The following is a 16456-nucleotide window of genomic DNA, read 5'->3' as shown; positions in this document are numbered from 1 at the left end:
CTGTGTTCATTTACTTGAACATGTGTTCAAGATATGCTAGTTCCCTCTAGAGATTTTACCTTATCGGGACAGATTTTCATTTTTTATACTGGAGATGTTTTGAAGCAATTTACACTGAAATATCTTTTATCTTTAAAAAAATCATTTTACAGCTTCTGACTCCAGCACCCATGCTTCACAATGCAGTAAGCTTGAGTCATGCTTAGCATACACATTTATTACAATATGCCAATATATGACAGGTCATGATGTTGATCGTACAGAATAAAGACACCAGAGAAGAGATTATTGAACACTGATTGTGCATCTCTTTCGCATCAGATCATCAACATTGAAGTGCAGATTATATTCCCTGCTGTGTAGCAGGTCTGCAGAGAATATGTCAGTGCAATTTGAAATTACATAGCTATAATAGACAATAGACAATAGGTGCAGGAGTAGGCCATTCAGCCCTTCAAGCCAGCACCGCCATTCAATGCGATCATGGCTGATCACTCTCAATCAGTACCCCGTTCCTGCCTTCTCCCCATACCCCCTCACTCCGCTATCCTTAAGAGCTCTATCCAGCTCTCTCTTGAAAGCATCCAACGAACTGGCCTCCACTGCCTTCTGAGGCAGAGAATTCCACACCTTCACCACTCTCTGACTGAAAAAGTTCTTCCTCATCTCCGTTCTAAATGGCCTACCCCTTATTCTTAAACTGTAGCCCCTTGTTCTGGACTCCCCCAACATTGGGAACATGTTTCCTGCCTCTAATGTGTCCAATCCCCTAATTATCTTATATGTTTCAATAAGATCCCCCCTCATCCTTCCAAATTCCAGTGTATACAAGCCTAATTGCTCCAGCCTTTCAACATACGACAGTCCCGCCATTCCGGGAATTAACCTAGTGAACCTACGCTGCACGCCCTCAATAGCAACTTGACATTGTTTTAGCTCTAGATTCTTTTAATTGCAGTGGTTTGGACAGATGTGAAAATATCCAAAGCCACACCCTAGAGTTAAATGCAGTTGCTGAGGCTTCATTTGGACAATTGCCTTGTTTCCTTTTGCTAGCAAAAGGTCTCTTTGATACAGAACCTCAAAAATTTGTAAAACCTGGCATGTGGCTTCAAAGGAGCCAAACATCTTAAAAGAGTTAAGAAGTCAAAAACAATAATGAACATGTGCATACAACTAAGATCAGTATTAAAACAGTCTTTTGTATAAAATGTATTAACTTATTCTTCCAAACTCATTTAGAATAAAAGTTACATGACCATAAGCATTAAAGGACTGTGCAATGGCACAGCTAGTAGAACTACCCTCATAGCTCATGTACTAGGGTACCACCATGGTCTTTGATGAAGTGGAGTTTGCACAATTTTTCTGCAACCATGTGGCTTCCACCAGGAGCTCTGGTTTCCATCCACAATATGCCAACGTGTGATAGGTCATGGTGTTGACAGTACAGAATGGAGGAGACACCAGAGAAGAGACAGAAGTATTAAACACTGATTGTGCATCTCTTTCGCATCAAATCATCGACATTGAAGTGTAACTTTGTTGGTGTCCTATACTCTTTGCATATTTTGTGTATGGTATGCAAAACAAAGCATTTCACTGTGACATGTCACATGTGATACTAAAGTATAATTCATTCATTCACATCCCAAAGAAATGTAGATTAGTTTGATAATGGTGTAGGAAGAAACTGCAGATGTTGGTTTGAACCAAAGATAGACACAAAAAGCTGGAGTAACTCAGGCAGCATCACTGGAGAGAAGGAATGGGTGATGTTTCGGGTCGAAGAAGGGTCTTGACCCGAAACGTCACCCATTCCTTCTTTCCAGAGATGCTGCCTGGCCCACTGAGTTACTCCAGGTTTTTGTGTCTATCTTTAGTTGGATAATTGGCCACTGTAAATTTCCCCATTTATGGATTGGTGGTATAATGTAGGGAGAGTTGATGGGTATAGATTAGAGGGATAATTAGTGGAGAAATTAAAGCTTTCTTTTAGTCAGCATGGTCTTGATGCACTAAATGGCTCAAGGAAATATATGGAAAGAAATACCCATATGCCTACCATTTTGTTACACATACATGTAGATTAAATGTAAAACATCCTACCTGCTCAGATAAACATTGTTGATGCAACCTGTGAAGTTGGCATGTTGATTGTACAGTGAACCTCCAAAGTAGAACTTTGCTTTGGTTTGACCTGTTTCTTTTGTGGGGCACACTTCTGTTGTTGTGTCTTTATCATCCACTATTAACTGACAACTATAGAAAAGTGGAAAGGAAGTACATAAAATAAATCACTTCATATATTAGGGAAAATTCAGGGTTACTCACTTATTGCAAAAATAGCAACAACTACAAACTGGAGGCCAATGAGGCTCAATAATAAATTAGCAGAACACACAGAAGAAAATATTTGCAGAGATTTTAAAATATTTTTTTCTATTTCTTTAGTCAATTACTCATTAAAATATCGTTAAGCGTCAAACTCAGTTTTCTGACAGCCAAACATTCTCCAGGGAAAAGTGGTTGAAATCAACTCATCACATTCTACAACACATACTTGGGTGCATGTGGAAATGGAGATCATGGGACGGAATACTTGACTTTCCCCTCGGTCTGTAGACTTACCATGGAGAATGGCAGCTGAGCACATTTTGGGGAGAAGAATTGTTGGAGGAAGATGGAGGATCATAAGGTTATAAGGTAATAAGGTCATAAGTGATAGGAGTAGAATTAGGTCATCCGGCCCATCCAGTCTACTCTGCCATTCAATCATGGCTGATCTAACTCTCCCTCCTAACCCCATTCTCCTGCCTTCTCCCCATAACCTCTGACACATGCACTAATCAAGAATCTATCTATCTCTGTCTTAAAAATATCCACTGACGGCCTCCACAGCTTTCTGTGGCAAAGAATTCCACAGATTCACCACCCTCTGACGAAAGAAATTTCTCCTCATCCCCTTCCTAAAAGAACATCCCTGAATTCTGAAGGATCAGGGAAAGGGAAGGTAGTGGCATCCAAAGTGGATGAAGAATGGTCCAAACAGCCCTTCTGCTCTGCACGCCATATCAACTATTTATATTTCAAAATATTGTCTTTCCAGAAGTTTGCATTTATTGTATTAATTTAAGAAGTGTGGCCAAGGCAAATAATTACTGTTAATTCTTAATTACTGTTCAGGCAAAGTTGATCCAACTCTGGATCACCACAAATGGAGACCCTTACCAGTTATGTTGTGAGAACGACATAAAATAAAGGTTCAAAGCTACAACCTGATGAAGTATTCAGGGTCTTTAGAAAGTCATTGGAGAGAATATCAATGCTTGGTTATTTGTCAGTATAGGTCACTTCGAGGCAGTTGCCATAGTTTGAGGACTCATTGCCACTTGTGTAAAAATTGTGACGAAAATGGTTTCTACTTAGACTATGAAAGGACCACTCCTTTAGGATCTATCTCGCTACTTTTGTATCATTTGGATGTGGAAGTTTCAGATGAAACAGGCAATAGACAGGTATTGTGTAATTAACTGAGAAGATGCAAATAAAACTGAATTCAGCAGCAACAACATTGAGGGCAGGGAATATGTCCATTTGGGGACATCAGGGAAGAGAATCACCATCTGGGTAAAAAAAATGGATAAAGGCATCAATGGTTCATTCTTCCAGCTTGATCCTAATGTATTTAATTCATTGTCACTGAGGAAACCTCTCCAATTCTTTATAAGACATACCTAACAATTGTTATCAATTGTCTCATTGGGGACCCTCTTGCTTTTTGTAGGCTGGATGAGCATGAAAACATAGGTTAAGTATGAGAAACATGGGACTGCCATCTAGTTGTGTTTATTAAAGTCTACATCCATAATTTCCTGTGGGTAATCCTATGAATTGTTAGAGAATACAGTTAATTTTGGTGGATTTACTGATGGTAATGTCATTGAATGTCAAGGGGAGATGGTTAGACGTTCACTTGTTGGAGATGGTTATGTCTGGCATTTTTTTGGCATGAATGTTACTTGCCACAGCACCTATTCCTGAAATTGATTGCTTCATTAGCTGAAAAGTCGTGAATGGAATTGATGATTTGCAAAATCACTGGTGAGTATCCCCATTTCTGTTTACTTCATGCTACCTCAGGAAAACAGGCAATGTAATTAAAGACATATCTCACCCCTGTCATTCCTTCTTGTCATTGCTCGCATCCAGCAGAGGATACAGATGTTTGAAAGTGCACACCACCAGATTCACGGGTTGCTTCTTCCCCTTTCTTATCAGACTTATGAACAGTCCTTTCATAAATTAGGGTACAGTTTTAATTTGAGGAAATTGGACTTTTTCTCTGGAACTCTTATGCTACAATATTGAGAACTATATTCTGCATTCTGTACCTTTCACTCCATATTTTATATTTGAGTGTGGCTTGTTTATATTCATGGATAGTATTATCTGATTTGATTGGATAGGACACAAACATAAGGTTTTCAAGGTACCTCGGTATGGGTGACAATAATAAACCTAAACCTATGCGTTATAATGGAACATCTAGAGTTGAGTCATCCAGGTGAAATTCAAATCATATCTTAGTGATGAGATATTTTTGTTAATAACATATTTTTGGACACGTACATGGATAGGAAAGTTTAGAGGGTTCTGGACCAAATGCAGGCAGGTGGCACCTGTGTTGATGGGGCACCTTGGACAGCATGGGAAAAATGGGCTGAAGGGCCTATTTCCATGTTCGATGACCCTACTTTTCAGCATGGATACATCACTGACATGCTCAGTATTTACTACTTATCCCTAATTTCTCTGGAGAACATAATGGTGAACCACCATCTTGATCTTCACTGGAAGAATTGCAATGGTTCAAAAGGATGCTATTTGGGCCAGACAAAGAATGCCAGCATAGCAGCATTGTTGACAACTCCTTTCGTTACTTTGCAAGATACATCAATGCAGAATGTTACTTACCTTGATGGGGTTACAGTTGCTCTAACAAAATGATTCTGCCCATCATTATATTGCATCATTGTAGATCGCATTGTTTTTTCTTTAAGTTTGAAAATGACAGTACCATTGTCCAAAGCAAGGGAGAAGACATCAGCCTGAAAAGAGATTTATAAATCACACTGTGATACATGGTGATCTCTCACCATTATGTGATACCATTTTTTATCAGGGTCTATATCTCAAGACAAAATATTCAACATGGTTTACTTTAAACAAAAAGGAACCAGAGGCCTTGGAGTTCTGATATCTGGATTAAAATCTCTCCCTTAACTCTGAATTTAACCATTTTTAACTTAAGCACTATCATTTCTATCTTGCAATATATCAACCTATGATACTCAAAGCCCAATTAATTCAGAACTATACCAGAATTATCTTTGTAACCCCAAATGCTTTAGATAATCTGAGTTTAGAAGAAAATGTCAGTCCTGAGTTATAAGATACGTTCAATTATCCTTGTAATATATAATCATAATTGTTAATTATAAAGCAATTCAACATTTGGCATTCATTTATAATTTAATATAAATATACTAGAGTTTGCATTATAAACAATTACAAATTCAGATTTCATGCTCCAGATTTCCTTTTAACAACGAAGTTCACTCAATCATACTGCAACGTACGGCGATCACTAAGTAATAATAAAATAAATGTTAATAGTATACTCCAAGTTGTGAAACTTGGTTCAATGTAATCACGTTCAGGCATCTGGTGCCCAGGAGAGTCAAGGTTGTGGAGAGCTGGGGTGTTGGGGTGGCAGTATTAGTGGTGAGAAATAATCTCTTAGTTGTTGACGAAATGAGGAGCAAGGGTTAAATATTCACCTGATACCACCTGATACCACCGGAATGGCGGGACTGTCGTATGTTGAAAGGCTGGAGCAATTAGGCTTGTATACACTGGAATATAGAAGGATGAGGGGGGATCTTATTGAAACATATAAGATAATTAGGGGATTGGACACATTAGAGGCAGGAAACATGTTCCCAATGTTGGGGGAGTCCAGAACAAGGGGCCACAGTTTAAGAATAAGCGGTAGGCCATTTAGAACGGAGATGAGGAAGAACTTTTTCAGTCAGAGAGTGGTGAAGGTGTGGAATTCTCTGCCTCAGAAGGCAGTGGAGGCCAGTTCGTTGGATGCTTTCAAGAGAGAGCTGGATAGAGCTCTTAAGGATAGCGGAGTGAGGGGGTATGGGGAGAAGGCAGGAACGGGGTACTGATTGAGAGTGATCAGCCATGATCGCATTGAATGGCGGTGCTGGCTCGAAGGGCTGAATGGCCTACTCCTGCACCTATTGTCTATTGTCTATTGTCTACCCTTGATTAATACCCCTTTCAAGATCTATTAAGTAACCAACTCCTTATTACTTACAAAACTGAATCATTTATATTTTTAGAAGAAATTATGACCTCAACATTAAGCAGTCTGCAGCATCACTGAGCACGTCTTCTCAATCCAATAAATTTGATTATCTTCAACAATCCCTTAAATCCTTGGCCTTTAACTTGGTTCAATGTAATCACGTTCAGGTAATGTAATCACATTCCTTGTGTGGTAAGTAACCCCATATTTTTCTCCAAAATGTAGGAGACTAGTTTCAGTTAGAATTCCCGTTGAGATTTCTCATTGATACTCACTCCGTCATTGCTATGGAAAAGCAGACCATTGGATTGTATGGTCCTGAAGTTGAAGCCTCCTTCGAAGTTTGAAAATGGCGTGATTTTTTCTGTGGAAGAGATGAATCCGTTGCCGTTGAAATAGGCCATGCGAGATATCTGTGGATCAGAAGTGTGTACATTGAAAATAAGCTATCATGCCCAATCTATCAGTCTGAAGAAGGGTCTCGACCCGAAACATCACCCATTCCTTCTCTCCTGAGATGCTGCCTGACCTGCTGAGTTACTCCAGCATTTTGTGAATAAATGCCCAAAAACAATGTGTGTTGCTATTGGCTAAAAGACACAAAAAGTTGGAGTAACTCAGCGGGTTAAGCAGCATCTCTGGAGAAAATAAATAGGTGCGGCAGCATCTGAAGAAGGGTCACGGCCCGAAACATCACCTATTCCTTTTCTCCAGAGATGCTGCCTGACCTGCTGAGTTTCTCAGCTTTTTTGTGTTTATCTTCTGTGTTAACCAGCATCTGCAGTTCCTTCCTACACTTGCTATAGAAATGCTTCACCCATTCAACTGATCATACACGGGATGATTTTTCCTTTAGTCAGTGATTGCCCTGCATGCCATTCATCTATGGATTGAAGAAATTCATTGCTGGATATGTGTTTCTGCACTGTTGCTTTCTTCATTTCTTTCAGGAAAGAAAGAATTATGTATTGTAAAATTACAATTAAAATTAAACTTTTGTTTTCCTCTACCAGATGCACAGATCGTCAAATTTAAAGTCAAACATTAAGGATATGTGTGGGTAGCATACAAATCTGAAACAAAACATGTTTGGATCTTCCTGACAAACTACTCTCAGCAGATGCATGCAATAGTGCCATCAGTGTACAAGTATTCCAGGCTCTGGTTCATTCAAATTCAGATTAGTCTACTGTCATAAGCACCAGGACATTCCTAGTTCACATGAAGCTCATAGTGTAAACAGTCGACACAAAGTCTTGCCAAACACAACAATAAATGCAATGACAAATACAAAATGATACAAGATTGGTATGCAATCTGTGAAGTAGTGCAATAAAGAAACTAAAGTATAATGACAGAATAAACAAATGAAGGAGAATTAGGAGTAAGGGTATGTGGCGACAACTCTGGGAAGGGCGTGTGAAAGATATGGTTGGTTCAGGAATCTGATAGTCATAGGAGGAGATTTGTTTGGAATATTTATTTTGAACAATCTTGAAATAGTAGTACTAAAATAGAAATTATTCTAACTATGGCAAAAGTACAATGAAAAATTAATGCCGACAATTGAAATCACACCTTTGATAACTGCTGCATCAATGATAACTTTCTCTTAACACGAGGTTAAAAATAGATAAGGGACACATCTAGATTGTAGCGACAGTACGTTCAAAATAACTGTGGCAAAGACTTGGAAATAGATTTTGTCCTTGATCCGTTGGATGATGCTCAACAAGCAAAACAATGCAGCTAAAGGTAAAAAGAAAAGGCAGAGTTTACAAAGGAAAATAAAAATAAGCTGCAGGTGGCACTAGTGTAGATGGGGCCTGTTGGTCATCGTGGGCAAGTTGAGCCAAAGGGCCTGTTTCCATACTGTTGCTCCATGGCCCATCGCAAAAAAAGCTTAAAATCTGAACTAATTGTACATAGTAGGTCTGGAAAGAGAAAAGAGGTAACCCTTCATCAGAAAAGTGAAAGAGAAAACAAATTACAGAGAAGTAGGGAGACATGGAGAAAACAAAGAAAATATCTTCTATATAATAACAATAATAATAATAATAATAATAATAATAATGCATTACATTTGTATAGCGCTTTTCTAAACACTCAAAGACGCTTTACAGGGTTTACTAAAACATAGAATAAATAAATAAATAAATAAATAAATAAATAAATAAGTAGACGAACAGAAAAGGAAAAATGAGGTGAGGTGACGGTCAGTGGTTGAAGGCAGTGCTGAACAGGTGAGACTTCAGTGATGTTTTGAATGTGGTGAGTGAGGAGGAGTCTCTGATGGTCTGAGGTAGTGAGTTCCAGAGGGTGGGAGCAACGATGGAGAAAGCCCTGTCCCTCCAGAATCTGAGTTTGGTCCGGATGGGGGGGGGACAGGAGGTTAGCAGCAGCAGAGCGGAGGGTACGGGTGGGAGTGTGTCTGTGGAGGAGGTCAGTCAGGTAGGATGGGGCCAGGTTATGGAGGGCTTTGTAGGTCATGAGGAGGATTTTGTTCTGGATTCTCTGGGGGATGGGGAGCCAGTGGAGCTTGTAAAGGAAGGGGGTGACATGGTCACGGATCGGGGAGTGGGTGAGTAGACGGGCAGCGGAGTTCTGGATGTATTGGAGTTTATTGATGATTTTTGAGGGTGAACCATAGAGGAGGCTGTTGCAGTAGTCCAGACGGGAGGTGATGAAGGCGTGGATGAGGGTTTCTGCAGCTCTGGAGGAGAGGGACGGACGGAGACGGGCGATGTTTTTGAGGTGGAAGAAGGCTGTCTTGGTGATGTGTTTGATGTGTTTGTCGAAGGAGAGGGTTTGATCAAAGATGATTCCAAGATTCTGGTGAGGGGAGGTGGATACTGGGATATCTGCTGGTGTAGACTCCTATATATCGGCGAGACCTAGCACAGGCTTGCTGATCGTTTCGCTGAACACCTCTGCTCAGTCCCCCTAGACCTATGTGATCTCCTGGTTGTTAAACACTTTAACTCCCCCTCCCATTCCCATACTGACCTTTCTGTCCTGGGACTCCTCCACTGTCAGAGTGAGGTACAATGCAAATTGGAGGAACAATACCTCATATTTTTAGCTTCGGCAGCTTACAACCCAGTGGTATGAATATTGACTTAGTCATAGAGTGATACAGTGTGGAAACAGGCCCTTCCGCCCAGCTCGCCCACACCGGCCAACAATGTCCCAGCTACACTAGTCCCACTTGCCTGTGCTTGGTCCGCATCCCTCCAAACCTGTCCTATCCATGTACCTGTCTAACTGTTTCTTAAACGATGGGATAGTCCCAGCCTCAACTACCTCCTCTGGCAGCTTGTTCCATACACCCACCACCCTTTGCGTGAAAAAGTTACCCCTCGGATTCCTATTAAATCTTTTCCCCTTCACCTTGAACCTATGTCCTCCGAGTCCCCTACTCTGGGCAAAAGACTCTGTGTATCTACCCGATCTATCCCTCTCATGATTTTCTATACCTCTATAAGATCTCCCCTCATCCTCCTGCGCTCCATGGAATAGAGACCCAGTCTACTCAACCTTTCCCTATCGCTCACACCCTCTAGTCCTGGCAACATCCTCGTTAATCTTTTCTGAACCCTTTCAAGCTTGTCAATATCTTTCCTATAACATGGTGCCCAGAACTGAACAGAATATTCTAAATGCAGTCTTACCAATGTCTTCTCTAAATTCAAGTAACTCTTGCTTTCCTTCTCTCTTCATCCCTCCCCATCCTAGTTCTCTGACTAGTTTTGCTGCCATTCCTTCTACCCAGAGAAGCTGCCTGTCCCGCTGAATTACTCCAGCATTTTGTGTCTATTTTAAGAGAATATCTTTGTTTGGAATGGAGCCATGATTGCCCATGTGATAAACTGTCCATTGCACCATGAGATTAATAGATTACTGAGGGAAGTCGCACAGCAATCAAGCAAAATATGTCAAAGCTGCAGGATGCAGGCTGGAGCTGTGAGACATGCCTAGCAGATCTGACAGTGTCGATGGAGGGAGAAAAACTGTTAGTATTACCAACGGAGAGCTTGCAGTTGGACTGGCCAGTTTGGACACAGACAGAGAAAGCAATTGACCTGAAATTAGTGAATTTGATTGTTTTTCCAATTGTTGGCAACAAAGGAAAATTATACAATAGCTTATGCATATCTTTGATCAATTCACTTCTCTGTCTGAGGTACGCTGCACGTGCCAATTAATTTCACAAAACCAAGATTTAAAATGCACCAAGTTTGGATTGATCAATAATGTCAAATGCACTTACAAGAGAATCTTCAGTGCAACCATTGCTGACTCCCAGTGTCCCCTCTTCCTCTAATATATTGAAGTCTCTCCTCTGGAACTGGAAACTCCTGAGACAACCTCGAAATCCTACATCCACGGCAATGTGTGACTTGAGCCTATCCAACAAATAAAGGGAAGATGAAGTCATAAATTCATTGCAATGAATTTTACTAATAACTATCACCACTTTCATGGTGAATTGCAAACAGTTATTAATTTATGGGCAAATACCTTCGGGACCTTTTCTTAGAGACTGAGGCACTCGCATTGAAATATGGAAGTGCTGAACTTGCTCACGTGTAATACACTTTGTTCTTTGCTCAACATTGACTCCAGTAATGTTACACCAATTTATTGAAGTCCTTCAGTACATGTGCTGAGAAATGTTCTCACAGCTCCTGCACCGGGATAAATTTGTGCAAGATGTACAAATCCATCCACTTTAATGAAGCTTGTACAATTGTTAGGAAAAATGCTGAGTAAACAAAATTGCATAGAACATAGAACAGTGTGGCACAAGAATAAGCCCTTCAGCCCACAATGTCTATGGCAAACATGATTCTTAGACCAACTCTTATCTACCTCATGTTAATCCAAACCCTTCAATTCCCTGCATATCTGTGCTTATCCCAAAGTCTCTTTAATGCCACTATTGCATCTGCTTCCACCACCATGCCCGGCTAAGTGTTCCAGGCACCGACCACTCTTGGTGTAAAACATTTGCCACGTATATATGTATAAACTATAATTATGTAGTTTTGATATAATTATGTAGTTTCTCATCTTAAAGCTATGCCCTTTAGTATTTGACATTTCCACCCTGATGGTCTACCCCATGTTTTAATTTTTTACATTGGCAATAATCCTTTTTAATTATTAAAAGGTATTTCAAAATGTTTTCACTGCTACAAAAACAATTTCCAATTAAAAAATGAAATACAACAATCTGATTGTTTTGTTTTTTTTAAACTGCTTCTGTGTGTTTCCACTGCATCCAAAATTATGTTGTTTTGATAGAAGCAGAGGTTTACTTGATGATCTAGTTTGTCTACATAAGCTTCTGCTATTAATTCAAACCTTGTCAAATTGTGCCACAATGTTCTTGGTCAGCAAGATTGACCTAACAAACCCAAACTAGGCAAGTCCAATTTGCAAGGCAAATTTGGAATTTATGCAACAGGTCCAGACAGTGGAACCCACTCAGCAAATTGGATGGAAAAGTGTGCTATGATTTACTTTTAGTATTTTTTTCAGGAGAAGTGACTAGGTAAAGTTTGTGAGTTTTAACTATAATTATTATTCATTGCTTATTATTCATAATAAGCCATTCAATGTGATCATGGCTGATCATTCTTAATCAGTACCCCGTTCCTGCCTTCTCCCCATACCCCCTGACTCCGCTATCCTTAAGAGCTCTATCCAGCTCTCTCTTGAATGCATTCAGAGAATTGGCCTCCACTGCCTTCTGAGGCAGAGAATTCCACAGATTCACAACTCTCTGACTGAAAAAGTTTTTCTTCATCTCAGTTCTAAATGGCCTATCCCTTATTCTTAAACTGTGGCCTCTTGTTCTGGACTCCCCCAACATTGGGAACATGTTTCCTGCCTCTAACGTGTCCAACCCCTTAATAATCTTAGGTAATCCAAATTATAAACACAATATATAATTGTAATAGTTCAGAAAAAACCCCATGAGATTATGGATGCACATGTCATTAAAGAATCATTGGCATGCCATTCCCAGAAACTGACTATTTTAAATTCCTATTCATGCCCAGAGTCTCGTGCCCAGAGTAGGGGAATTGAGGACCAGAGGACATAGGTTCAAGGTGAAGGGGAAAAGATTTAATAGGAATCTGTGGGGTAACTTTTTAACATAATGGGTGGTGGATATATGGAACAAGCTGCCAGATGAGGTAGTTGAGGCTTGAACTATTCCAACGTTTAAGAAATGGTTAGACAGGTACATGGAAGGTAGACACAAAATCCTAGAGTAACTCAGCGGGACAAGCGGCATCTCTGGAGAGAAAGAATGGGTGATGTTTTGGGTCGAGACCCTTCTTCAGACTGAATGTATTCTTTCTTAGACAGGTACATGGATAGGACAGGTTTGGAGGGATATGGACCGAGCATGTGGACTACTGTAGCTGGGACATGTTGGCTGGCGTGGGCAAGTTGGGCCGAAGGGCCTTTTTCCACACTGTATTACTCTATGCCCCATCATTCATTACATGTATTTGTTATCTATCATCTAATGCATTGTGAAAATCTTATAATAGACACATAAGGCAAAAATATATAAATCCATGTACCTGCTCTAAATAACTAAATTCAAAGATTTTAGGTTGGGACATATATTCATTGAATACCAATATTACTGCAACACACTAACAATATCTAAATTAAAACCATTTACTTATTTCTTAGTGCTTCAACTAAATTAGCTTGTATTCAGAATTTTGAATGATGAACATCCCCTCTCAATCAATTAAAATTGGGTTTCAATCTAACATCTATTCACAACTAGATTTTGTTATCTATTTATACTCTGAATTTTTAAGCGGAGATGATTATTTTGTGTGTGGCAGGTTTGTCACTTTTACTTCTCATCCGGCATTAGATCCAGCATTGAATCCCTTTATTGGGCATGCTTTTTTGGAAGAAACTGTTCCAAGCAGAGTGCATTCCTCAGCTTCCACCCCTTCTGTTTGGTGAGACGGTACTTGGAGTATTGTGTGCAGTTTTGTTTGGCCAGCTTTAGAAGGGTGTTATTCAGCTTGAAAGGGTGGAGAGGAGATTCACCAAGATGTTACCTGGGCCTGCAGGCTTGAGTTATAGGGAAAAGTTGAATAGGCTGAGACTTTTTTCTATGGAGCATAGGAGGTTGAAGGATTGCTACACTTTACCATGTTAGCAGTGGAGAAATTTGATTCTGATTAACTACTTGTTTCCCTGATTTCAGCTTCTGGTGATATTTTCCATTCATCAGCTTCCATCCCTTCTGTTTTCATTTCCCTGTCCAGTACTATCAATACTATAGAATGTCTGATCTGAAACCTCCTTCCCTTTAGTCTTTGTACTGTGTGATAGTGATGTCTAATTTCCCCAAAAATCTGTATGGTGATAATTATTCTACCACCTCTGGTGGAACTCTTGAATTGTTACTAAAAAAATAGTTTGGAAACCCTTGGCATGGCAAGGCAGCAGCTATGCAAGGAGAACGAGCTACCATTCCGGATATGATAAGGAGCTTGGACTTGCGGCATGAATTGTTTCTCCTTCCACAGATGCTGCCTGACTGCTGAGTGTTCCCTGTGTTTTCTGTTTTTATTTCAGATTTCCAGCATTTGGAGTTTTGGATTTCCTTAGGTATAAATAGGTTTTCCACTATAAAGGGGAAAAGGAACCAAGTAAGTACTAAATTATTGTTTAATAGCGTGTACTTAAATCTTATTAGGTGATTTATTTAGTAATTTACATTGTTACTTATATTATGCAAAATAAATAGCAATATTTACACTCTACATTAACTAACCTTGATAAGATCTCGGCAGGGGCTCCTCCAATATAGACGTCAGAGAATTGCATTTTCTTCTTTTCATTTTCAACACTTTTTACATTGATTCTGTCAATCAGGAGGATTATCTTCTTGTAATTATGGTAGATGAATGAGACCTAAAGAGGTAATACATTTATTTTACAGCGTTACTCAGAAACAGGAAATTTAGAAATTGTGCAATGTATTACATGCCTGCCCAGTAGTAAACAAATGTGCTGATACAAAGCTGGTAATGAGATCCGAAACAATAAACAGTTCAAATTACTTTTGTTAAGGAAGTCATATTTCTTCCCCACCAATTGGCATGTAAACCTTCAAAGGACATCAAACATGGAATCAACACACTGAATATAAATATAGTACTTAAAATCTATATTTTATACACCGCGTATAAAAATGTGTTTAAAACATTTAGAATAAATACATTTTGATGTACGTATTATTAAGATGAAAAGGGGTGATAATCTAGCTATATCTGATCAATTTATTTCAGGTGTCATTCGTGAAAGAAAAATGTTGGTCAAAATAACAAAATGTTGCAAATCTATGCAGAAGCATCCTACCATCTTTAGCTCATAAGGAAATGTGGTCTTGCAAAATCCTTGCATGATTTTTAATATCACACTTTATTTTAAAATCTACGTAAAATTGGTCAGCCAATGCAACACTTAATCCATCTTTCAGATGAATTCTCCTGTCCATTAATAACATTATTTTGCTACTTGAGCCATGAAATCAACCATCCAAAATAAGGATGGACAACATTTCTACTATGGCAAAATTAAGCAATGTGCAGTTAAATCAAAACTTTTAGTTTACTCCTTAAAATAGTTTTGACCTGAAACAATGTGTTTTCTAATTCTTCCCTGTCTCATTTACCTCGTGATATTTTGCATCATTTATAAGTTTCCTCTTGTCAGTATCCTCAAGGACGACAGGACCTTTACTGAATCCAAAGTCATAAACCAACCGTATGTAACCATTTTGCATTTCCATACTGAAGAACATGTCCTGAGAAAATGAGACAAAACCATGTCCATTAAAACCAAGAGGATAAAAATACATGTCATTCATAGACTAAAATGCAGATTACAAATGGGCAAAATAAGGCCTTGGTTTAATCTGGTTAAAAATAATAAAAAATGTCTGGACATCAAAATAACAAAACAAAGTAATCAAAGACTGAGCATGTCAGTCGGCTAAAAACTACATATTTGGTCTTTTTTTCGTAATACATGCAGCCTGACCTGATAGGCATTCCAAATGGATTACTTGGCTATAACGATAATCTAACAAAATATTCTTGAGGAATACATAAACATTCATGGTAGTTAAAATAGCAAATGTGATTGTAATCAGATGAAAACATTTCAATTTGATGGAGAATGTGCAGATATTTCTGATGACTCATTGTCATTATTGATGTTGATTCTGTTTTTATCAGACCATGACAGGATTACAACCATTACTGGATAACATGCCATTACATTTTATAACATTTACTAACATCTTTTTAAAGTTCAACGTATGATTGGTTGAAACATTGTTATCTTTGATCATTTTATGAGAATAGTGGACTATATGTACTGTGGGAATTAAAGCTGCACCCCATACCAAGGTGTTGATTTCCCTTTCTTTTTTTCTATGTTCATGGTGTTTAGAGTCATGGCGTCATGCAGCATGGAAACAGGTCCTTCGGCTCTACCTGTCCATGCTGATCTAAGCTAGTTCCAATTGCCCGCGTTTGGCCCATAAAATAGATAACAATAAGTGCATGATTTTTTTTTCAAAAGGAGTTTCCCAGTGATATTTATTAACCATACAAGTACAGTTATTGCTTCTAAAATGTTATACAAAGCAAGATGCAGAGATTAACGTGTGTTTGCAAGTGTGGGTGGTGTGGGTTTATGGCAGTAGAAGAGTGCAGAGAGAAACAGTTTAATAAATGCTCATAATGTTCAAGAATCCATTTAAATAAATCCTCATACCAAACTATTAGGATTGCTAAATGTTATGAATCATTAATTTTGGGAAAGAAGGAAATGTACTCAAACACAAGAACTTCCACCCTTTATTTTAAATTTTGTTATTTTTAATTAATAGGTTGTCCTACATTCCCATCAGGTGCCTTGTGAAGCTCTGAGGCCAGTGCACTATTTTCTTACTTATTTCCTATTGTTTCCCTGCGAGTTTTACACTCTACAGAGTTGTAAATCTGTGGAATT

General features: G+C 38.9%; 2 protein-coding genes across 5 annotated transcripts in view; one reads left to right on the top strand and one right to left on the bottom strand.

Moving 5' to 3' along the window:
* The window catches only part of lama4 (laminin, alpha 4), a 109425-nt gene that overhangs the window by 13063 nt on the left and 79906 nt on the right, over positions 1-16456 (bottom strand). For both annotated transcript variants that reach the window (XM_078399608.1, XM_078399609.1), the window contains 6 exons: positions 15111-15242; positions 14208-14347; positions 10653-10788; positions 6658-6795; positions 4978-5111; positions 2110-2262 (listed from right to left, as the gene is read on the bottom strand). In XM_078399608.1, the coding sequence (XP_078255734.1) occupies positions 2110-2262; positions 4978-5111; positions 6658-6795; positions 10653-10788; positions 14208-14347; positions 15111-15242 (833 nt within the window). The remainder of the gene's footprint in view (positions 1-2109; positions 2263-4977; positions 5112-6657; positions 6796-10652; positions 10789-14207; positions 14348-15110; positions 15243-16456) is intronic.
* The window catches only part of LOC144593671 (protein FAM229B-like), a 79099-nt gene that overhangs the window by 30990 nt on the left and 31653 nt on the right, over positions 1-16456 (top strand). The window lies entirely within an intron of this gene.

Source organism: Rhinoraja longicauda, chromosome 5 (genome assembly GCF_053455715.1).
Source record: "Rhinoraja longicauda isolate Sanriku21f chromosome 5, sRhiLon1.1, whole genome shotgun sequence".
NCBI classification, from domain to species: domain Eukaryota; kingdom Metazoa; phylum Chordata; class Chondrichthyes; order Rajiformes; family Arhynchobatidae; genus Rhinoraja; species Rhinoraja longicauda.
This window is presented reverse-complemented; position numbering and strand designations above follow the sequence as displayed.